Source organism: Talpa occidentalis, unplaced genomic scaffold (assembly GCF_014898055.3).
Source record: "Talpa occidentalis isolate TD23 unplaced genomic scaffold, MPIMG_talOcc4v2.1 talOcc4.14, whole genome shotgun sequence".
Taxonomy (NCBI): domain Eukaryota; kingdom Metazoa; phylum Chordata; class Mammalia; order Eulipotyphla; family Talpidae; genus Talpa; species Talpa occidentalis.
In genome coordinates, this window is record NW_023601433.1 from 64,013,369 (window position 1) to 64,038,722 (window position 25,354).

The 25,354-nt window shown below is 38.5% G+C and overlaps 1 protein-coding gene across 2 annotated transcripts in view; it reads right to left on the minus strand.

The window, feature by feature from the left end:
* RSU1 (Ras suppressor protein 1) overlaps nucleotides 1-25,354 on the minus strand; it is a 197,375-nt gene that overhangs the window by 20,628 nt on the left and 151,393 nt on the right. The window contains exon 9 of one of the 2 annotated variants that reach the window (XM_037510671.2): nucleotides 21,390-25,165. The exons of the other annotated variant lie outside the window; for it this stretch is intronic. Coding sequence (XP_037366568.1) covers nucleotides 25,063-25,165 — 103 coding nt within the window. The 3' untranslated portion in view covers nucleotides 21,390-25,062. Of the gene's footprint in view, nucleotides 1-21,389; nucleotides 25,166-25,354 lie in introns of those variants that run through there. 2 annotated transcript variants of the gene reach the window in all.

Sequence of the window (25,354 nt, forward strand, 5' to 3'; positions counted from 1 at the left end):
AAGGACACAGAAACATTAATTCAAAAGGATACCTGTACCCCTATGTTTATAGCAGCACTTTTTACAATAGCTAAGCTCTGGGAACAACCCAAATGCCCAAAAATAGATGACTGGATCAAGAAGATGTGGTACATATACATCATGGAATATTACTCAGCAATCAAAAAAGATAAACTCATGCAATTTGCAGCAACATGGATGGAGCTGGAAGGGATCGTGCTCAGCGAAATAAGCCAGAAAGAAAAAGAAAAACACCGGATGGTCTCACTCATAGCAGGAATTTAGAAAACCTAAATAAGGGACCAGGAAAAAAGACTAATTATAATAAAGTAAAAATCAAAGTCAACAAGCAACTATAAACCAGAGATGCACTGCGGGGGGGCCAGAGGGGGGAGGAGGTGGGAGTGGGATCAAAGCAAGGGGGGGGTGGGAATTGTATGGGGACTATAACCAAGAAGAAAATGCACACATTGTGCAAAAATGAAAAATTATGTAAAAAAAATAAAATTAAAAAATAATAAAAATAATAAAAAAATAAAATTTAAGAAGACAAAAAAAAAGAATAAATAAGTTTTCTCTCTCTTTTCAGAATAACGGAAGCTTCTCACCTTTATTTTACTACACCTCCTTGGTTTAGACGGTTTTTACTCCTAATTTGTGACAGATCCGGCAGTCGCATTAGAAGCCTAAGGGCGCCTTCACCATCATTCTCCCCCTTGGTCATGAAGTGACAGCAGAGGGAAAGAAGTGAATTGGAAAATCCAAATGATATTTCTACAAGTGTAAATTCCTGGTTGAACATGGACTTGTGTAATGAGGAAGAGATGCGTCATCCATTCTAAACTTGCCTTTTTCCTTCTTATATTTGTATAAGTTAGAGTTTTTCTTTCCCCCCTAACCATCTTCATTCTGGACCTGCCTTCGTCAGCCCTTTTCTTACATGAAGGCTTGCTGGGAAAACCTATCTTCCTTAGTTACTGATTAAACAGGCCCCAGTTCAGATCCCCATAGTCTCTACTCCTTTATTTTTCTCTAAAACACTCTATATACTACACAATCTTATATATGAATTATATATATACATACACATACATTTTTTTCTCTAAAATACTCTACATAATAGATGTATTTATTTGTTAATTTCCTGCCCCCGTCTCTCCACCAGAATGTAAGATCCACCAGGTTAGGATCATTTTTTTTGTGGTTTGTTTCACCTACTGCTTTATCTTCAGCTACTTGAACAGTAAATATTTGTTAAATAAATGAACAAAGGTGTCAAGAACCTACTTTTTACCATAAACTGTTAGGAGGTATGCCACCATTATAATGAGACATAAATTTATGTTGTCTTAGAGGAGGGTCTTCAAACAATATCACACAACTAATTAATTATAATTCTATGTAATTTGAAGGAAAAGTGTAGGGAAACTAACCATAACGTTATGGAAAGCTTTACATAAAAGACCCTGATTTGTAGGTTGAGACCTAAGGAAAGAGAGGCACAAATAATCAACAATCAAGAAAATGGCAACAGAAAGCTATGATCAAGCACGAAAAGACTTAGAGAGCACAGGGCTTTGAGGCCTTTTTGAAATATTGAAACTTCAGGAAAAGAAGCAATTATGGTAGAACAACTAGTCCTGAGCATTGAGACATGAGTCCTTTGATAAAGGACTAAGCATGAGCAAAGCAAGCATTGTGGTTATGGGTCACAATGAAAATGTTAAAAACCTTGACAAGATAAAAATATTAATGTAACCATGAAAATAGGAAAAGCAGGGGAAAATGAATCAGGAGGAAGGACAAGTGTGAATTTCCTCATCTTTTTTTTAATATTTTATTTTATATAATTCTTACATCATTTTTCATCTTTGTACAATGTATGCATTTTCATTTTGGTTATATTCCCCATACAATTGCACCCCCCCCTTATTTTGACTCTAGTTCTTCCTCTCCCTGCCCCTCCCTAATCCCCCTCCCTCCCCGTAGTGTGTCTCTGGTTTATAGCTGCTTGTTGATTTTGATTATTACTTTGCATTGATTAGTCTTTTTCCTGGTCTGTTATTTAGGTTTTCTAAATTCCTGCTATGAGTGAGACCATCCGGTATTTTTCTTTTTCTTTCTGGCTTATTTTGCTGAGCATGATCCCTTCCAGCTCCATCCATGTTGCTGCAAATTGCATGAGTTTATCTTTTTTGATTGCTGAGTAATATTCCATTGTGTATATGTACCACATCTTCTTTTTTTTTCTTTTTTTTTCTCAAAGCACTATTTTTCCAGCACTTCCATTATGATTTTGAATAGAATCAGTGACACAGACATCTCATACTTATTTGTGATAACAAAGGGAAGCTTTCTGAATTTCTAACCAGTAAGATATCTAAGGGTTTTTTTTTAATTTTATTTAAATATTTTATTTTATATAATTCTTACATCTTTTTTTTTCATCTTTGCACAAGGTATGCATTTTCATTTTGGTTATATTCCCCATACAATTGCACCTCCCCCATTATTTTGACTCTAGTCCTTCCTTTCCCTGCCGCCCGCGCCCCCCCCCCGCCCCCCGCCCCCCTCCGCCCCCCTCTCCCCCTGTAGTGTACCACATCTTCTTGATCCAGTCATCTATTTTTGGGCATTTGGGTTGTTTCCAAAGCTTAGCTATTGTAAATAGTGCTGCTATAAACATAGGGGTGCAGGTGCTCTTTGGAATTGATGTTTCTGTGTCCTTTGGGTAAATACCTAGGAGTGGAATTGCTGGATTATATGGAAGCTCTATGTTTGGTAGGTCAAGAAATCTCCACACAGCTCTCCATAGTGCTTGGACCAGTTTGCACTCCCACCAGCAGTGCAGGAGAGTTCCTTTTTCTCCACAACCTCGCTCATCTTGTATAGTAAGAAGTTAGCAAATTCTGTTAAAGTAGGTATTAAAAATCATAATGGACTGTTTATTTTCTTAAGTTTTGAGAGGTCTTTCTATACACTGAATACAATCCTTTACTGGATATGTGCTTTGCAAATATCTTCTCCTAGTTTGTGACTTGCTTTTACATTCGTTTAACAATGCCTTTAAAGAACAGTTTTGATGAAGTCTAATTTATCATTGTAAAAGCATGAAGATAGATACAACCTGTCCATCAACAGGTAGTGTTAAACTGTAGTATATCCACTCAATGGAATGCTATGCAACGATAAAAAGCAATAAGTTACTGATGTACACAGCAGCACAGATGAACTTCAAAAGAAATATGTTGAGTGAAAGAAGCTAAATAAAAAATAGTACACAATGTATAATCCCATTGGAATAAAACTCCAGAAACTGAAATTAATATATAGTGATAGAAAATGTATCCCTTTGAGGACAAAGGGAGGTAGGGAGACAGGAAAAATATGGGGGGTTAAAAGTTCTGTTCACTCTCTTTAGTGTTTCCAGGAAGTGTACAAACACAAAACTTAGGAAATTATGCACTTAAAGTAGGTGCCTTTTATTGTATGTCAATTATATCCCCCCCAAAACTATAGTAAAACAATTTCATTAATATTTTGCCATGATTAGAGAATTTTCTAGGAAGTAACATTGCTAATGAGAAAGAAATCTATACTGGAAGTTTAGCTTTTCTTTCAGTTTCCCTTTAGTTTCTTTTAATTTTTTATATTTAAATAAAAGTAAAATATTTTACTTAAAATACTATGTATAATATCCCATTTTAACAGTTTTAAGAATCTAGCCTGTCATTCATGTAAAAATAGGTAAAAAGTACCTTTCATATGTATATATATGATATATATATTTATAACATATATTTTTATGTTATGTGTGTACAAGAGATGAATACAAAATATGCATGTTTATATATATATGTTTTTATATCTATATAAACAATGCTGAAATAATGTTAAATGTGAATGATGGTTATTTCTTAGGGGTGGGTTTTCAAAAATTTTAAAAAAAGTTTGAATTTCTCTGTATTGTGTTTACATCAAGTATGTATACTTTTGGTAAACAAACAGTTATTATGAAGAAGGAGGACAAGAGGTGAAAGGTTCGGAGCAGTAAAGAAAAGCTGAGCCAGGCTAAATTTCTCAAAGGAAGGGAAAATTTATTGAGCTCCAGGCGGACCTCAAGGACCCAAGGTGTGGGTCCGTGAAGGCGTGCACGCTATCAGGGGGCAGCAGGCTTTTATAGGGTAAGGAGAGGTCAGGTGGGAGACTGGGTTCTATGGCGGGAAAAGATTTGTACGGTGGGGGAAGGTTCATTATCTGAATTCTCTAGGCAGGCTTCCACATTCCTGTTCCCAGGTGGGCTTCCTGGTGGGTTTTTGCATTCAGGCCTCCTGCATGGACCTTTCAGGAGAGTCATTTGGACAGGAGGGGAGACATTTGAGGTAATGGGAAGACAAGAAACAGAAGAGACTTGGTGTAAAAGAACAAACCACTTCCTTCTCCCTCTCATGTGGAACATGAGGGTGTGGTTAGAGATAAGGTGAGGACAGACAGAAATCCCATTTATAGGGGACCTAGCAGGCTGCTTGAAGGATAGAGACCTATTGAGGAAATATGTGAGATTTACATAATAAAGGGATCACTACTTCAAAAATCTACTGGGAGGGTAATTTATAGAGGCTTAGTCATTAGGAAAATAATGTTAGGGCCTCCCAGGTGGCACAGAGAGTTGAGCTCAGCGACGTGAAGCTGTCCACAGCCTCTGCAGAGTGGGTTCAATTCCCAGCTAGCCAGGGAGATACCCACATGGCGTGGTGAACCTCTCCTGTCTCGCCCGCTACTCCCCTCAGCAATGTATTTCGTCAGTCTGCCTGTTCTGTTCCCTGCTCTGTCTCTGGTGAATCCTCTCACCCTCCCACACTTCTGGCCTGTACCCCAGGTCTTGTATAAATAAATAAATCTAAAAAAAAGGGACAATAATCTTAGTAAAATTAATTTAAAAGAAAATAAAACAACATATGAGGCTTTTCACCTGAAGTAAGGTGAGCCCTTTTCAGTCCTACTCAATCCATCCGTGCCACCAGCCAGTATCCACCTAGCTGGCATTTGTGGTGCTGACGAGGATGCTGGTCTTTGCCTTTCTTTCTGCCACCATCAGGAGGATATGCAGACATCACTGTGTGTTCTCCTACACAGTATGAAAATCCGATTTGATTCATTATAAAAGATGAACACCTCATTTAAAGAGGGAACAAGGGGTGGGAGAAGGGGCCTCCCCGGTGGCGCAGTGGTTGAGAGCTGGGTTGCGAAGCTGCCTGCGGCCTCTGCAGCGCCGGTTCGATCCCCGGTTGCTCCCCGGCCACCGGAGGAGGGTCCCACATGGCGCACAGACCTCTCCTGCCGCCCGCTGCTCCCCTCAGCAGTGTCCTTCGGTCCTTCTGCCTGCTCTGCTCCCCGCTCTGACTCTGGTGAATTCTTTCACCCTCCCGCGCTTCTGACTGTACCCAGTGCTTGTATAAATAAATAAATAAATCTTTAAAAAAAAAAAAAGGGGGTGGGAGAAGGAGGAAGAAGAGAGGAAAAAGAGAAAAGAGGAGGAGCAGAGCGGAGAAGGCTGGGCAGGAGGAGGAAGAGCGAAAGGAGGAAGGAGAACAGGAGACAGAAAGAATTGTAAGACTAAGCATAGCAAAATAAGCACATAATGAAGCTGAAGGTAGAAAAGAGAAAGGAAAAAAAAAAGAAGTGGAGAGAAGATGGGAGGGTGGAAAAAGAAAAGAAACAAAATGAAAGAGGCGACACCAGCAGACCTGAGTTGATCCCTCAGGCCCCAGGCTTGCTGCAATTATTTAGCTCAATGGGTTTGGGCACAGGCAATGGCCCCCAGAGGCAGTGGATTAGACTCATCACTGTGACCAATTAGTTTCGCTGCATTCCCTGCTCTGCCTCAGCCACTTTTGATCACCTCAGGTCATGTACTTCAGTTTTTCACACTTCAGATTATTTTTCTATAAAATGGGAGCAGAGATATTTTTTTCTTAAAAAAATTGCATCACTTTACTTGAAGGAAGCCAGAATGTCAATATTTAAAAGAGAATTCCCAATTCAGAGCTTTGTTTGCTTTTTCTGGTTTCTCAATAAACAAAGACTCACTAAGAGTCTACCACTGTGTTCAAAGAGTTCTATTCAAAGTTCAACCTATGAAAGAGACAAGAAGTAGGTATTTAAAAGGGTTCCCTTTCATCAAAATCCACAACTTTTGGTCTTCTAGTGACAATGTTAAGAAAATGAAAAGAAAATATTTGCAATATTTTTAGCATATATATAAATACATACGAGAGACATATTACAAACATATTTTTGTGTGTTTGTGTGTGTGTTTGTGTGTGTGTGTGTGAGGGAGGGAGACAGACAGATCTGACAAAGGATTATATAGAAAATATAAAGAACTCTTATAACTCATAAAATGATGAACAACTCAATGTAAAAAACTTAGCTAAACATATGGACAAACACTGCACAATGAAGACATATGGATGGATAATAACCACACAAATGATGTTCAATATCATATCACCTGCAATTAGATATTATAACACACCATTAGGATGGCCTAACTCTAAAAGACTGACAATGCCAAGTGTTGACAAATACATGGAGTTTGTGGTGAGGGTATTAAATTGTTCATCTCCTTTCAAAAATAGTTTGACCGTTTCTTGAAGTTAAATATGTACTTATCACAAGTCCTATCATACTACTTCTATGTGTTTACCCAAGAGAAATGAAAACATGTTCATGAAAGATTTATTGATGAATGTGTAAAGCAATTTCATTTATGGTAGCCAAGAAGGGGAAACAAATTAAATGCCCATCATCAAATAAATGGAAATACTACTCTTATACTGTATGCAGTGCTGTGTTCATACAATCAGATACTAATAAGCCAAGAGGGTGCCAGGGGGAAGGAATGAACTACTGATTCATGCAACAATGTGGATGAATCTCAAAAGCATTATACTCAGTGAAAGAAGCCAGACACAACATACTGCACTCTGTACAATTCAATTTATATAAAACTTTAGAAAAGACAAATCCATTGTGGAGTGACAAAATACTTAATCAGTTGCTTAGGGCTTAGGGGGAGGGGTAAGTAACTGGGAAAACACAAGGTAACTTTTGGAGTGATGAAAATGCCTCAGACCTCAATTGTGGTGGTGGTGACATGGGTGCACAAGTTTGTTAAAGCTTATTGAAAGGTACCATTAAAATGGGTACATGTTATTGTCTATGAAGTATACCTCAATAAAATGTATTTTAACTTTCAAAAAAGAAAAGAACCCTTAAGTCAAAGGGCTTGTAATCTAGGAAGTATTTTATCCTTAGGGCATTTTATTCCAAATTATATCAATTTGAGGTGGGGGAGAATTTTCTAGTAGGGGATCTTAAAGCCTGTTCTAATATTAACATACTTTCTATATTAATGTTATCATCAATCATATCTCAATCTATAAAGTGGCAAAGATGCTAAGTAAATCAAGCAGCATACGAACTCCCTCTACTGACATATTGACTATCCTTTATAATGTCATCTGCCTTCAAACAAATCAAATTTTGTCCTAAGAGGTACTATTCATAATATTTGTGCCATCAGTTTTACATTTACTGTGCATACTGGATAATTGCAAGGTTTTTTAAGCTTAAGAGACTTAAGTGACATTTGAAAAATATCTGAGATGAAAAATATAGTAGATGAATAATTTCCTTAATCAGTATAATCGTCAAGAAATTGATTATCACAGTTAATAACTGGTTCATGGGAATATTTTTAAAGTCTTGGACTACTGTCAAAATAAATGTGTTACAAATGATCATTTGTATTATGAAAAGAGAATTAATAATAAAAAGCCACTTTTTCATATCCCTTCTACTCAAATTATTTCCAATTACTGTCACTCATTCTTTTGTGGAATTTCTTGCTATTACCTTTTCATGACAAGTTTGAGCTCTGGTGTATCCACAGGGAGCAAAAATTGTTGCACTACTGCAGAGCACACTGATTACAGCAAAATTACAGACTTCAGTTACTTAAGAAAGATGACTTTTCCTTGTTGCTTTAATCCTTGCAGGAGTTTCCTTCTCTGGTTCATCCTAAAGGTGCTGATTATAACCCTGTCAACTCATCTGTGATGGAAAGGTCCCCTTTGGTCCTAAGATACAACAGGTTGCAGTTCTGGGAGATGCAGGGGATGAATCAGACAAGTAACTGAGATCTCTTTTCATAATAATAATATAAAAATCTATGTGACCCAGACTACAGGTACAAAATGTTTCCATTCCTATTCATTTTTTATTTAGTCATTCTCTCCTGAAGCGCATACAGGATAAGGGCTAAAAAGAGATTATTTCTCTGAGGAGTTAATTTTATGTTTGCAGAGATTATCAGTATCTAGAGGGATTTATTTATTGCCAAATTAAACTCAAGCTATCAGGTATTACACAGAGATAACAGCACAAATGTGGTTCCTGGCTTCTAGACTCTTACTTAAAATTTATAGACAAAGAACTATGTTAAACAATTACAAATAGAAAGTATGCATATGGTATACAAATTGAAGTGATGGGGATTAGGGTAGTGTTGGGAAGTGAAATCCATAATTATGCAAAATGGTGCAGAGGTAATGCAATGTGAACTTGGGTGGTGGTCTGGGGGCCCTGCCACCCCACTAAACCACAGAATCACCCCATTTCAGCAAAATGGTTCAATCCATGGAATTTTCATCTCTCCATCTGTTAAATGCCACTGATATTAAATGTTTGAGGACACATTCATCTATTTGCTTATTCAACAAACACGCTGAATTTTACCTCCATATGCTGGGTACTGTGAGTAGACCCAAAATTGTAAAACTGAAGGCAATATAATCCTTATCTTCATGGGAAGTTGGCAAAAAACATTTAATAGAAGGGAATTATATCCTTTAGGATGGTCTTGATTATAAGTAAAAGATAATGCAAAAAAATATGCCTTAAATAATAAAGATATCACACATCAAAAAAAAAAAAGTCTCACGATTGATTCTAGGGTTGGTTAATACAGTGGCCTAGCGTCGCTGTGAAGGGACTCAGGTATTTTCTACCTTTCTACTCTGACCTCCTCAAATTTGGCTTCTGTCTTCAAGCTTGTTCCCATCATAGAAAAAGATGGCTGCCTCAGCTCTGGGCACCACGACCTGAGGCAAGTGAGGATGAAACTGAGGATTCAGAGAAGTAACACATATATAAAGCATTGGTCCTGGCACAATAGAATTACGCAAAAGATGCTAGCTTTCATTACTCTGTGATACTATTTTTGTTTTAGAGAAACTGTTTAAATCAGTTTTCTAGAGCTGCCATAACAAAGTATCACAAACTGGTGACTTAAAAGACAGAAATGCCTTATATCATAGTTCTGGAGGCTGGAAGGTCTACCCACATAGTTTTGGAGGCTGGAAGTTTGAAATCAAGAGGTCAATAGAATTGTTTCATTGTGAAGAAAGGATGTGTTCTAACTCTCTCCTATCTTCTTGTGTCTCTTCACATTATCTTCTCTTTGTGTGTTTTTTGTCAATGGCATTCTTTTTATAAAGATTCTGGTCATATTAGATTAGGGAATCGTCCTATTTCAGTATGATCTCAACTTAACTGATTGCATATGCAAAAAAATCTTTCTCCAAACAATTTCATATTCTGAAGTACTGGAGGTTAGGACTTCAACACATGAATTTATGGGGGTGGGGTGGGGTGTAAAACTCAACCCATCCAACCGCTCACTGATGTGCTTTAGTTCAGGTGTCTTTATTTACAGATGCTTTTAAGAGAACCTTTCCAGACATAGGAAACCAAAATCAGTGAACAATTGTTCACTGCAACAGAATTCCCTTCCAGGTAGCAAATTCCTTGTCTCCAACTATGATTGGATTCATGGTCCACTTGAAGGGAGAGTCACGGTGGTAAATTCTGCAGATACTGAGCTCTTTCTCTAAAGAATATACTATCTTCCCCCAGCCCTATTTATTTCCTTTACTCTTCTCCTCTCTAATTCCTTTGACTTTTTTAAGGAAGGAAAAAAAAATTCTATCATATTCATTTGCATTTCTTTCCGACGTGGGGGAGAAAATCAATGGCCAAGAAGCGTCTGTGAATGTGTTCTTGTTTGTTGCCTTACTTTCTTCTGTTAGAATTGGTGTCTGGAATTCAGCCACGGTTTATATCAACCACAGAGTAAAACAAAGCATAATACATGTTTTTTTAAAACCAACTTGCATGTTCTCCTGGGTTCAGGGAGAGTTAGCGAGCAAGTAAGAGTTGAGTGAGTTGCTCTCAGTTGCTTGAGGGAAACACCAAGACCATCTGGATGGTCTGTTCCCCATTCACCTTTGGGCCATAGTCATTCTGTCCTTGGCCTGGAGGGAAGTTGGATGGCAGAGAGCCCCAGGTTTCATTTCTGGATAGAGATGGAAGCTGGGAGAGAACCTAATGGAAACGCTCCCTTCTGCTCCTCAGCAGGATGGCAAACTTCTTCATTATGCCAAGCTGAGCAGCAGTCTGGTATCAGCTCCCACTAACCGAGCCCCTGTCTACCTCCCTCTTTCTTTTTTTTTCTGTTCCACCAGTGTTTGGGAACCAGAGCTTTTCAATTTAGTAAATTGGAACCATCCAGCCATGAGCTGCTTTCACAAGTGCACCCTGGCACATTCTCTGCACCCACTTGGTGGGATGGAGTACTTGGCACTTGCCCTGGCATTCAATTAAAACAATCAGGTTTGTTAATTATGATTACTCACAGATGCTTTATTCACAGTTATATGTATAATTTTTAATAGGAACAAAGCTTTCTGAAAACCAGATTAAATACTTTTCCTTTCTTTTTTAACGTTTACCATTAATATTTTTAAAGGAAAAATGAAAAAAGTTTTAGCATCTCCAACAGTGTGTTCCATGAGTTTCCTGGTGGGAGGTGATAAAGGCATTTTTTTAACTGACTAAAAATGGTTAGCCACAACACCATGGAAATATCTCAGAATGTTTTAAAATGAAAAAACCCTGACATGGAAATAGCAATTTAGAGGGGGTCCAGGGGGTGTTGGCAGCTTTGAATGACTGATTTTAGTCTTCTCTGGACCTCCCTCGTGATTTCCACACCAATTTCCATCTACTTCAAAAAAGCAAGCCTTCTGAGGTACAGAGGGGAAAAAGTATGGGACCATTTGTTATTTTGGACACAGATGATTCCAACTGAGGGAGGACATTAAAATGTTTCAAGAAACACAGCCTTTGAAACACACAGCGATAGATTCACATCTATAACAGACTCTTCCGTAATATAACCCCCTCCACTGAATGCGGAACCTTTTGTGACTCTGTGAGCTTTAGATCCCACCCCCTAGGCACCTTTTCAAGTAGTGGAATTTAGCCAGAACCTTTGCTGATGCTTAACAACTACTTGCACCGCACACAGATCTAAGCATAAAATTATGGCAGACAACATCATTCTAAAAACTTCTACCATTTTAAACTTTTCTGTTCAAAATAGGGTGGAAATGCACTGCTTTGCTGTATATCCTGGAGGAGGATTAACACCACACTTGTCAGTTGCTGTGTATCACTCAACAGGAGGATTTCAGTTGATATGGCTGGAAATCAAAAATAATTTCACCTAATTTGCATGTCCCAAATGGAAATGTGATGAAGGAGACTTAATTACTATTTACTGTTACTTCAAACAATACTGAGTGACAATGTGAATCCATTCTTGCAGTTTTTAAAGATCTGAAGTATTTTTATTGATATGCTGATTTTTCGTGACCATCTTTCTGTCACCCCTACCCGTCTCCTCATTATCCTCATATTCTTAGGCTTCTCATGCCCATGAAGCAGCCTACTCCAAGACTTTCACTAGAACATCTTTTCAAATGTTTGTTTATTCTGGTCATACTTTGCTTTCTTTTTCACTCAAGCTACCCTTACCTAGGAGGAGACAGAGGATGGCATGCACAGGGGAAGAGCAGAGGAGGCTAAGCTACAAGATGCTTCTGTTTATTTCGACCAGCTTTAATATTTCAACCATTTTGGTATGATAATGAGAAACAGCAATGACAACCAGCTTTAATATTTCAGCTTTAATATTTAATATTTTGGTATGATAATGAGACAGAGCAATGAGTTGAGATGTGCAAACCTATCATGTAGCACTACTGTATTATGCTAGGATTAATAAAATTTAGGTAAGACAACACACAAAGTTCTAGGTACATTTTAGGGGCCTGGGAAAATGAGAGAGTTCCCTCTCTTTGTCTCCTCTTTGCTACTTTGCGAGGGAAAAATAGCCCTCACATGAACAGACTGGCATGGCGAGACCTGTTGACAGTATCTCTCTTTAGTTGGGTTAGATGGATCTTTGCTCAAATATAGTTCTTTGCTTCAGGCAGTCTTCCAAACATGCAGAAACCACCAGTTCCATTCCACTAGACCTGGATTGTACTTGATATTTTTCTAGGTTTTTCTAGCAATGCTCATCTTTGGAAGAATTTCAGACTTCTCTTTTCAAATAACTAATGAAAGGGATTTGCTTTTGCTTTTTGGAGCTGAGCTTTCTTTTACCCCAAACAAATCTCTGGGATTATGCAAGTAAATATCGTACTACATCACATTCCAAAAAAGAGGCTTTTGCCACGTGGTCTTTGAGTTAGCTGTGGTTTGATCTGAGTATCTGGTTTGGCTCCAAATGTGGTGGTGGGATTGAGCTACAGCAAAGTAACTCACCAAACACCAGTCTCTTATTTAACTCAACTCTTCATAGAAGAGACAGAAGATACAAGCCAATCTCTTTGACAGATCAGGACAAGGTATGGCGATTATGAAATTTCCAAGGAAGACCACCTTTGCATTGCTCTTGTAGGTTTGTTTCTATTCTTCCTTTGTAGTATTTTATTAAATTATCCCTGAATTATGTCCAGACATCCTGATTCTTGTCTTGGTTTGGACACTAATTTGGTGAGACCCTTGGATTTCTGAGATCACTTGACTTCTCTGAGCTTCCGTTTTCTCATCTACTAAATGAGAGAGTTGGATGATTTGTCTCCAAAAACCTTCCCTGAACGAATCCTCTAAGGTTCTCTGACATCGTGTTTTCATACCACGATCTTTTTTTAAGAGAAGGGGGAATATAGTTAAGACAGCAATAGATGCTATTTTATTTCCCAAAGCTTTGATTAGACAAAATTGGCTGAGTAGGGAATTTATATCTATCTACTCTTGTCTCCATATATAATGGCATAAGTTGCTAACTATATGCAAGGAAGCATTTCTTGGGAAAATGTGAAAAATGTAAATGCGGTAAGAACTTTTTATAATGCATACATATGATCTCTACTTTATAAAGTTGGTGATCTTTGTTCCTGGTAGTCAGAAATGATAAAGAACAAAAACAACCAGTTGCTGGGGGAGATGTGGTAACACTTCTAAAGAGTAAAATGGCAAAATAAAAGTTACCTGGTAACAGAAATATCATCAATTGACTCAGTGGGATAATTTGGTGCCTGGTCTTACTCTGGAATTCTTCTATAGGGCTTTTGCCATGTGGCCTTTAAGTCAGCTGTGATTTGACTGGGTGGTTTGGGTTGGTTTCAAATGTGGTGGTGTTTATGTCAGTTTGAGTTCATGTCAGTTTGCTAAATGATGGTTCAGTATGAAATTTTGTGCTAATTGCTCTAAATGGTAAAATGAAGTGTATATATATATATTTTAAAAAGTTAGCGGTTAAAAAAAAAAAAACAGGTTAAATCCCACCTTCTCATATTTTGGTTTCCTACAGAAACTTTTCCAGAATGGACACACCATTGTGTGGAATAGAATGGCTGCCATTTTGCTACCCGAGGCCAGTAAAATACAAGTACTGTTAACCAATAGCCACACAGTAAAGTGGTAAAACAAAGTTCATCGCCCAGGTGATACTGTGCCAAGGCAGTCTCCACTTCTCCTAAATGGTCTTCTAAATATCTACATCAGATCATATCAATTATTGCTTCAAATCCTTCAATGGATTTCCTTTGGGTTCATAATGAAATCCAAACCCGTAAAATTGTGTGGAAAGCTCCTGTGTTTCTTTACCACTGAATTTCTAGTTCTGGGACAGTACCAGGCATGTAGATGGCACCTGAATATCTTCTGATGGGCAAAAATCCTGAGTGATCCGATCCCTGCTTACCTTGCCTTTCTAGTTACTCTTCTCCAGCCACTCTGACCTTCTTTCCAGTTCCAGAAAAGTACCAAACTCCTGCTCACCTGCAGATTTCAGGTTGAACACCCTTCCTTTCTTTTCTTGTCTCATTAATTCCTATATTCCTTCAGAAAAAACATCATTCCCTTAGATTTTTCGGGAGTCTCATCTTATTTGGTTCCTCATGCGATTTTTTTTCTTACAGCACCAAATTCTTTTTCTGATGATCAAATTTGTAATTATACAGTTATAAAAAAGAAATTATTTATATGACTATTAGTATACAGAGGTTTTATTTCATTAGACATGACTATTAAGTTCCAAGGAGGCAGAATTCTGTCTGCTTCATTTAAAACTATATACTCCATAGTTAGAAGGGTATATGTATGGAAAGTATGTTCAATAAACATTTACAAGTTATTTTAGAGAAAATATTGTGCCAAAATTAAAATGTTATTGATATCTTATTCTATATATTTAATACATGTAGTTAAATTTAAAAAAGGGTAGACAATGGAACGTTCCGCTTCTATCCCCAGAGGCAACCTCTCCTTTGTGACCTATAGATCCTTCCAGATTTAGTATCTGAGAATCAGCACACAATTCACATATACCCAATAACTGTTATTTTATGAATGAATTAATAAATCACCTCTATTATTACAAACCTATTGTGAAGGTTTCTCAGAGGGCAACTGGACATAAGCTTTACATTCTATGCATAAAACTGTATAAATAAGCCTTACCTAGCAACAAAGAAAAAAATAGTATAATTTAGCCAGCTCAGAAAGAATCTTTTCATATTGATTTTTTTTTGGGTCTTTGTTTATAGCTCTGGATCAGAAAATAAGTGTGAATATAAAATGTCACCCAATACCTATAAAGAAATGAGACTTCTTTAATGAGGTAACCCAAAAAGTTTTTTATTCTTCAAGAGGCAGTTCCATTTTTAGTCTTTTCTACAGCAATAGCTGCCCAGCAAAATAAGATTCATTCTGATTTTTAACTGGGGAAGCTGCTACAGTCAGGAGTGGGTAAAACAACTTCCTTCATCTCTCTTTGGACTCACATTCATTCTAGGATGTGGGTCACATTCATTTGCACTCACATCCATTCTAGGATGCTAGTCACACATAGTTCTAGAGCCACCAACAATGGAACAAAAACCACCGATCACCCTGGGCAGCTCTGGTTTCTATGTTCTGATCAGAGAGGCAATTGCCACCGGCTGCAAGTTATGTTCCCTGGGCCTCCCTGGCCCCAGAGGAGAAGTCCAGGTCTGTTCTGCCCTCCTGCTGAAACCAGTACCACCAATTTGGTGGGTTAAACCAAGGGTAATTTATTGTCACAGCTCTAGAGGCTGGAAGAGCAAAAGTCAAGGTGTCTGGAGGGCCATGCATCTCTGAAGGCTGCAGAGAAGGCGCTGTCCTTGCCTTTTCTGGCTCTTAATATTGCTGCTAACCCCTAGTGTCTCTCCAGCCTCTGCATCATTCCAACTCTGCCTTCATTGTCACATGGCCTTCTTCCCCATGTATCCCTCTGTCCTCACATGGCTTTCTTATAAGACACCTGTCATTGAATTTAGGCATACCCAAACCACAATCACTGCATTTCAATGTACCATCTGCAAAGACTGTTTTCAAATCAAGTCACATTCTGAAGTTCTAGGCAGACAAAAAATTTTGGATGGATACTATTCAACCCATTCCAGTGACTAAGGCAGATAAGAAAGCCCAAGGCCACAGCCATCTGAACAGTCCCATTTGCACAGACCACTCCCTCTGACTTCACCTTCTCCTCAGCCCATGGCAACCTAGGTAGGCACATCATGTGTGTGCCCAGCAGGCACCTGCAGTGGAAACCACCAGCCTCACATACCTTTTTTTTCAAAAGATCAAGTGTGATTTTTATTGTTTTTCACCCAAATCCTATCCCTTGCTGGCCCTAGCAAAACCCAACAGGAATGCACCACCCTGCATGGGAGCTGCTAGATGGCTCCATGATCTCAGAGCTGAGATGGAGGATACAGGCAGACTTTCCCTAATGGAAACACCGGTCTCACAGCTGCATTGTGTGATTCAAGAAGTGGCTCTTTGTTAAGCGACAGATACAGCAGCCCACACAAGCAGTGAGACTGTTGGCCTGGTGTGGCAGGGATATTTTGGGTGGTACTCCGGGGGAGTTATGAATGGATTGGGCTTCTTTCTCCACTTTCAGCTGTTAGCTAGTAGAAGCTGCTTTCCTCCTGGGGCAGAAATGAGTTGGTTTTTCTGACAACACCTGCACACAGAAAATGCCAATTTCAGAGTGTGCTCGGCAGAAGCATCAAGAAGACAGTGTCTCCAGAGACACACAAGGCTGGCCCTGTGACTGGACCCTCCGAGGCTTTCTGGGGTAGGAGAGAATTCTTGACCTTAGAGAGCCACATGCACTGGCAGCTGTGTAAATGATGGCTCATTTTGTTCTTACATGAGGGGCTGACACATTCTCTAAGTAGTAGGTGAAAACAATTTTCCTAATTAGAGGCCTTTTCTGATAACACATTCCTATCCCAACCAGTTTACTTAGTTCACTCCCAATTCCTGGGCCTGAAAATTTATTAGAGGGCTGCCTAATGCTTCAGAGAGATTCTAAATAAACCATTGTTAAGATGCGATCTTTCTGTTTATGAGTACAAATGCTTAGGGACAACAGGAACACATTAGAAATATCCAGTAGAAACAGCATTCATTTATGCAACAATATTTCAATGTCTAACATGCTCTAGGTATTCTGCTAGGATTAGGATACCAGCATGAATACGATCCTTGGTCTCTGATTGACACTAAAAACAAAGCTACAGATGGTCTGATCATTCCAGGCCAAACTGCTTGAAAATGAAACCCAAAGCCACTCACCACCTATTTCAGAGGACCAGGCATGTGAGAGAAGACCCTTTGGAGAAAACTATTTTCTTGATGGGATAGTGTGTGTGGTACAGCATTTCTGGGTGAAACCGGAAAAAGGCAGAGCTGCTCTCAGGACCGAGGCTTAGCTGCTTTGGTCAGTACATCATTTGGCCATCAGAGAGACTTTGTCACATTACCTAGCACGGGGTACCGAGACAGCAGAACCAAAGTTCCAGCATTTACAGAAACAGGACTTTACCAGCCTGGCAGCCATCAAGCACCGACCTAAATGTGTTAATAAAATGCACATTTCAGGAGATCACAAACAAAAACTCCAATAGAAGAGGTGACAGGGAGGAAAACTGCTGCCTTTTGCAGTCTTGCTTGACAGCAGAGTGCAAAGTGAGATTGAGAAAAGGACACTGAAAAAATCAAGAGAATTTTCTTTAGTTCCTGAATCTCTATGAGGTCAAATTTCCTATAAAATGAGGATGATCACTGAGTAAGAATGAAAGGAAACATTAAAGTGCTTCATATATAGAAGTTCCCCAATAAAAAGAGCATTAGCAGCATAAAACCAATTAAGGAGAAAATTAGAAATTACCAAATTCTATTATGTGTAAAATAGCATGAGGTAAGAGGTGTATTACAAAATATTTATATGCAGTATTAATAGTACCTGATTTATTTCTAAAGAGCACAGGGGTTTTCTAAGATTATTAGTGGGCAGTTTAAGGATACAACATACACATATAATTATAGAACACACATAATACATATGGCATCTTATCAAATTACAGATAGAAGTATCTACATTAAGGATTAATGACTGATTTGAGGTCACAAGTATTTGGGTAGAACAGAACTACAGTAGTGTGGTTGCTGGTCCTGCCACCTTAAACATTGCTTTCCAAAGTTTATTTTGGTGAAGATGCACAGGTCCTTTTGTCCTTTTGTCCTTACTCACACTGACCAGAGCACTCTGTTTGCTTTTGGACCCCTTTCTCCGGACTCATAAGAGGTAAATCAGAATGCAGCGTTCAATATCAGTTGCTATAGGAGAAACCAATGGGTATTCAATGAAGGTTTTAAATCATCAAGTATGCAATAATTGGGTCAGTACAACACAAACCCCAAATTCAGGTAACAGTTTATTGGAAGTTTTACGGGGTTGAATAAAGCATCACCTACTCTGTCTGTCTGAATAAAGTGTTCAGAGATTATTTTTCCCTCACAGAAATCTGGTCTTGATATATCAAATGGGCTCAAGTTGTGAAGCAGAAAACCCCCAGGAATGTCTACAGTGTTCCCAGTCTTCCTCCTTAATGTTAGCTCTATACCATCCAAAGAACAACACTATTGCATTTCATTAAATAAATATTTACAGAACACCTATTAATGTACCAGACATCATTGGAAAGGTCAGGGATATAGCAGTTAATGGAATAATTAGCCAACTTTTTCTGTGAAGAGCCACATAGCAAACATTTATGGTTTCCTGGGGCATATGGTCTCTGTCACAATCAGTCAGCTCTGCTGGGCTGGCACAAAGCAGTCAGACAATACGTAAAATAGTAGGAACAGCTGTGTTCCAGTAAGCATTTATTTACAAAAATAGGCAAGGGGTGGATCTGGCCTGTGAGCCACAGTTTACTGACTTTTCCTCATAGAACTCAGAGATAATGGAGCCGACATTCTGGGGATGAGAGAAGCTACCTTCTGGGGGTAGAAGACAGGCAATAAAATAAACTGAGTTGTAAGTGAAGGCCCTATTGAAAAAGTGACTTTTTAATGAAGATTTGAAGTTGGTGAAGTAATGATAGTTGGGAGAGGAATATTTTAGGAAAAAATAAAAGTTGTGTGATGGGAAGACCCTGGAGGCCAGGACAGCTGAAGTAGAGAGAAAAGCAGGAGGTTCAACCTTATAGACCATGGTGTTGAGAGACATTGAGCAATACTCTGAGCAGAAGTGTGATCTCATGTCAGTGTTAAGAGGTGCTGAACACAGAAATGAGAGGTCAGGGGTAAACGCAAGAAACCAACTGAAGGAATTATAGTGATCCAGAGAGAAGTGAGGGTGGCCAGGACCAGGGTGGAAGAGGATGGTGAGAAGACTTTAGTTCTGGTTATATTCTTTTTTTTTTTTTTTAAAGATTTATTTATTTATTTATTTATTTATTTATTTATTTATTTATTTATTTATTTATTTATTTATTTATTTATTTATACAAGCACTGGGTACAGTCAGAAGCACGGGAGGGTGAGAGAATTCACCAGAGCCAGAGCAGGGAGCAGAACAGGCAGAAGGACTGAAGTACACTGCTGAGGGGAGCAGCGGGCGGCAGGAGAGGTCTGCGAGCCATGTGGGACCCTCGCCCCGGCAGCCGGGGATCGAACCGCCACTGCAGAGGCTGCGGGCAGCTTCACAACCCAGCACTCAAGCGCTGCGCCACCGGGGAGGCCCTCTGGTTATATTCTGAAGGTGAGTACAGAACATTTTTTAAAGGGTGTATGTGGAATATTATGATTATGAAACATCCTTAGAAACGTTAGGTGTTAGAATCATAACTTTGTAATTGATTGAGACAAAAGTATTAACTACAAAGTATGTGACTGTATCTAAATAAAAACATGCACCAATTACTTCTTATACAATGACCGAGATACCCAGTTAATGGATTCATGGTTTTCATTCTGTATCAATGCCTCCAGTTTATTATAGTGAGGATTAACCTATGCTAAGTGGTTTCCCAGCACTTTCTATTTCAAATGTGGTATGACTCTAGGCCAATGCTTGATCCCATAGAGAATGTACTCCAAAGTGGGTTCTACAATAGTACAGTGTAATAGTGAAAAAGTGGTTCTGTGGTCCTTCACAGAGATTCAAAATGCACAGTAACTTGATAGTGTCTGAGTAATTCTGATACCAAAAAAACCCTAAAACCCTTTAACAATGAACCTCTCACCAATTAACTTTTTCTATTTGTCCCTCTACTAACTGAAAACAAAGACAAAAAGAAGGCACACTCACAATAAACAGAACACCTAACTTCTAGCAAAGAAAGAAAAACACTTTTCTTGATTTAAGAGTTATATGGGCCTCCCCTGGTGGCGCAGCGGTTGAGCGCTGGGCTGAGAGGCTGCCTGCAGCCTCTGCAGCACCGGTTTGATCCCCGGCTGCCGGCGAGGGTCCCACATGCCACGCAGACCTCTCCTGCCGCCCGCTGCTCCCCTCAGCAGTGTACTTCGGTCCTTCTGCCTGTTCTGCTCTCTGCTCTGGCTCTGGTTCTGGTGAATTCTCTCACCCTCCTGCGCTTCTGACTGTACCCAGTGCTTGTATGAATAAATAATCTTTTTTAAAAAAAGAGTTATTATACAACTTATTGCTAAATAATCCTGCCTTACCTATCTCAAGGTAACCATGAGGACCAAATGTAATTATATACACAAAAGTATTTTGCACACATCTCTGTGGTATCCAAGCACATGGACAGGCCCAGTGTTTTATATAAACAGAAGTCTAAGGAAAGAAGTTTAAACAAGGTATAAAAATCATCAACCGGTTTTGATAGGCACAAAGACCTAGGGTGAAGGCCATCTTGAGAGACTACCAGGTATCCCCGTGACCACCAGTCTCATCGTTGTGCTAAAAAGGTCGGGCTATTTTGATTAAAAGCTACCTTTTGGAGAGAGTGACATCATCAAGATGGTTACACAGGTTGTTCCTGGCTTGCTTCTTCTCCCTAGAGCTAACAACAATTCATGGACAAGGCACTTCTGGGACAGTACCAGAAGTGTCTGGTCTCTCCATAGGAGCCCAAGACAGAGTGATTGAGGTAAAAGGATCAGCTACATGCTGACCACATGGTCCCTTCCCCAGGCTAGCTCAGCACCACAGAGAAATGTCTCCTGAGTCTATGGTCCGTCCAGTGAGAAAAGAGAGGCCAGAGCAGTTATCTAGCTTCCCCACACTGTGGGAGATCCCACTCAGTCTCATATCACAGGGAATAAAAACAAACACACAGCCAGTGGAGCAGGACTGACAGCCCAGAAAGAAGCTTGTGCATATACTAATATTTGACAAGAGAAAATACTCATTGGGCAAGAGAATCTCTTCATTAAATGGTAGTGGGGAAACTGTATTCATTTATGAAAGTATGAAAGGACACACTCTCTTGCACCACTTACAAAAATTAACTAACTTCAAATGGATTAAAGACTTAAAAGTAAGACAAGAAACCATAAAAACCCTAGAAGAAAACACAGGGAAAAAGCTCTTTGGCATGGTTCTTGTCAATGATTTTTTTTTTTTAATGTAACACCTAAAACACCAGAAACAGAACAAAAAATATACTACAGAGACTCCATCAAACTAAAACTTCTTGCATAGCAGAAGATGAACAAAATAAAAAGACAACTTATGGAATGGCAAAATATATTTGCAAACCATGTGTCTGATACAAAGAACCCATACAACTCAATAGCAGAAAAAAAAAAAAACAAAAAAAAAAACAACCCAGAAAAACACCCAATTACAAATGGGCAGTGTCTGAGTAGAGATTTTATCCAAAGAAGATATACAAATGGCTAATCTATTCATGAAAAGGTGTTTCACATCACCAATCATAAGGGAAATACAAATCCAAACCACAATGAATCTCTCAGAACGGCTGGTATCAAGATGGCAAATGGCAACAAATGCTGGCCAGGATGTGGAGGAAGGGAACCCTTGTGCACTGCTGCTGAAAATATAAATCGGCACATCATTATAGAAGAGTAAGGGGGTTCCTCAAAAAATTTAAAATGGAACCACTACATGATCCAGCAATCCCCCTTCTGGGGATATCTAAAGGAAAAGAAAACCCAATGTTATTTACAATAACCAAGATATGGAAACATCCATTCCCCCCAAGATTTTTTGACCACTGTCTTGCAGTTTCAGCACTGCCTGTCTGTACTACAGGCAACACTGTGGTCTGGTACATTTGAAAGTTGTTGAGGGTATACCCAAGAATCTCAACATGAGCAAAAAGCTGGCTTTTTTTGTATCTATATGAGATTATGGGAATTAACTAAACATATTGGGGTAACCATTTTACCATAGAGGCATGTCATTATGCTGTATACCTTAAAAATACACAGTGTTTTATGTGCATTTTCTCTCAACAAACTGGGGAGAAAAGCTATCTTTTGAATTGTGGGTATTCTGTTAATCCAGATACCAAGTAAACAAAATCAGTGTGAAAGGTGAAAACCCACTGTAGTGACAAAATAATAAAAACACACCTAAAATTTTTATGGTTGAAATATATAATCCCATGTTCCAGATTGCATAATCCATCCATTTCATTTTGAAAATATATGCATTTAACATTCTCTGATTATAAAAGTACATCATGCACATTTTAGAAAATTTAAAGTACAGAAAATGTATAATTTTTTTAAAATCTTGATTCACCAGAGATAACTTACCAACCATAAAACCCAAGACCATTTCCATTTTTCTGTGTATACATATCAGAAAGTTTCCTCTTACACAATTGAAATTATTTTTTTTTTAAAATCTCGCTTTATTACTTAACTTGGGTGATATGATTATCCATGTCCTTAAGTACTATTCAACAATTTTTAATGTCATCATAAAAATTTATCATGTGGCTACATCACAATTACTCACTCTTCCCTTCATGACTGTTTGGCTTTTCCCCATCCTGTGTCTACAATGATGTTAAGGGCAATTTCCACTATAGCTCTTTATGTGTATCTTAAATAATTTCCCCAGGATAGATTTCTAGATATAAAAATTCTGGGCCAGAGAATACAATTTTAAGGTTTTGCTACATGATGTCAAATTGCTACCACTGTCCTGGAGAGAAATTTATATTTCTGATAGCAGTATGTGTTTAATCTCATGTTACTCCTCTAGCACTGAGTCCTACCTTAAAAATATTGGCACATTTCTCATTGCTATGTATTTTTCATTTTTTGTTTTGATTTGTATTTTTTTGATTACTACTGAGTTTCAACTTTTTTTTTTCATGTTTCTTGGAGACATATCTTCCTGTGAATTTATGCATATTGACTATATTTCTATCTCGCGTGTTCATCTTTTTAAAAAATTACTCATAAGCATATATTGTGGTATTTTTACAAATGCTTTGTTGCTAGTGTTAGATTAAGTTTTTCCAATCAACAACAGAAGATTCTGTTCTTCCGCCTGCAATTTCATACTCTAAAAAATCAATTAAAAATTCAGGTGGAGGCAAACAGTGTACCTTGAAAAATTACATCAACCTTATTGCCAAATAGGTGATGGCACATGAGGATTCCTCTTCCCACAGGGCTGTTCCTCAGTAAGTTATTCAGAATAAAGAAATGTAGACATGTTAGGTGGACTCTGATTCAAATGCAAGGTCCATTTACTAAGGAAGGTCAGGGTTATTTTTGTGTTTTATTCTTTTCTTTTCTTTTGGCTTTGACTTTGGCCTTTGACTTGTAGTTCCAGTGATCCCGGTCCTGGGAATTCAACTGGGAAGCTGAAAGATGGTGCAGCGGTAGGCACAGGACAACCGGCTGAGAGCAGGTTGATTTTCACACACCTTGTTTCTAGGCGTTCCAGTGTGGCAGTCCTGTTAGCACAAAACTATTGCTTGGATTAATTTCATTTATATACATATCACCTGTGAGAAGAACAAATCTGCCTATCATGGACGTTCAATAATTGGTTGCTCAAAGGCTCCGCAAATGTAGTTTCTACACTGAGTGTGGTATAGATGGTGCACATTTACAAAACTTCTTTGGCATCATCAAAGTCACTTAGAAGAACGATTTGATATGAACAGATTTTCCACAGTGACAAGAAACATACTTGAGTTTTTTTCTCTCTCCGTTTCACAGCTCCTGTCTACCAGTCACTGGCAGAAGTCACCAGTTCTTTAGCTAAGAAATACCGCTTTCCAAAATCCTTTGGCAGAATCTCCAAGAGATTTGTTTTTCTGCTCCTTCTTAATTTAGCAACAGTCTTCAAAGAAAAAAAAAAAAAAAAAAAAAACCCTGACAAATCAATGTGAGAAGAAACTAACTCTGATTTAATTTTGCATTTCTTTCATGGAAAGTTTCAGAGTTTATCATCTACAAACAATAAAATTGGACAAGATAATTTTGGGGGGAAAAGTAAACAAAAATGTGTATTCCAATAGCAGACTATTCTTTATTCTCTTCAAAAAACAACAGGATACAAATTCAAGATTTTATTAAAATCATTTGTAAGTTAAATTAACATATTTTGGTGGTACAAGAATACTTTTATTTTAAAATAATGAGTTATGTGAATAAACAGAAGAGTGAAAAGTGTCAATTGTGACAATGAAATGATTATATAATTTTAATTAAGCAACTTTGTGAATATCTATTCAAGGCACTGAAACCTTATCCACTATGGAATTTGCAGTTGAATTAGGGCTTTGTTTGCTACTTTGGCAATTTTTAAAAAAAGATTTATTTATTTATGCATTCAAGGGCTGGGTACAGGCCAGAGGTGTGGAGGGTGGTGAGAGGATTCATCAGAGACAGAGTGGGGAACAGAACTGGCAGACTGACTGAAATACACTGCTGAGGGGAGCAGCGGATGAGACAGGAGAGGTCTGCTGCGCCATATGGGTTGCTCCCTGGCCGGCTGGGGATCGAACTCGTGCTGCAGTGGCTGCGGATTGCTTCATAGTGCAATGCTTAACCCCTTGCGCCACCAAGGAGGCCCTATCTTTGGCAATTTTAAGGAAACAAATGGAAATGGTTTTAAGAACTTACCAAAAAACTACCACCTACCAAAATGGTTTAAAAGGTAAGGTGATAAGCACTAGAAAGAGAAAGCGAAAAGAAAAAAAAAAAAAACACACCACACACATCGTATTTATTTGCAGGGTACAGCAACAGAGGACAGAATAATGAGAAGGGACCAGATGTCCAGCCCGTGCCAACCCCTTATTTGTTCTTGGCTGTCAGGGGCTTCCGGCTGATCTTTTTTGATTTGTCATTATTTTTCTTCGGCGGTTCTGGGTTTGCCTGCATATGTCTGCCGTAGAGGCTGAAAAAGAGAGGAGGGAAACCATGAGCTCCATCTACTAACACAAGATAAGCTGCTACTGGCAGAGCTGTAAGCAAAAGATTCATCTCCAAAGATCACTTCTGTTGTCTCTGGGTCACATACTATATTAAGAATTTAAAATTCTCTTATACACACGCGTACACAGCTGCCACAAGGTCTAATTCTGGA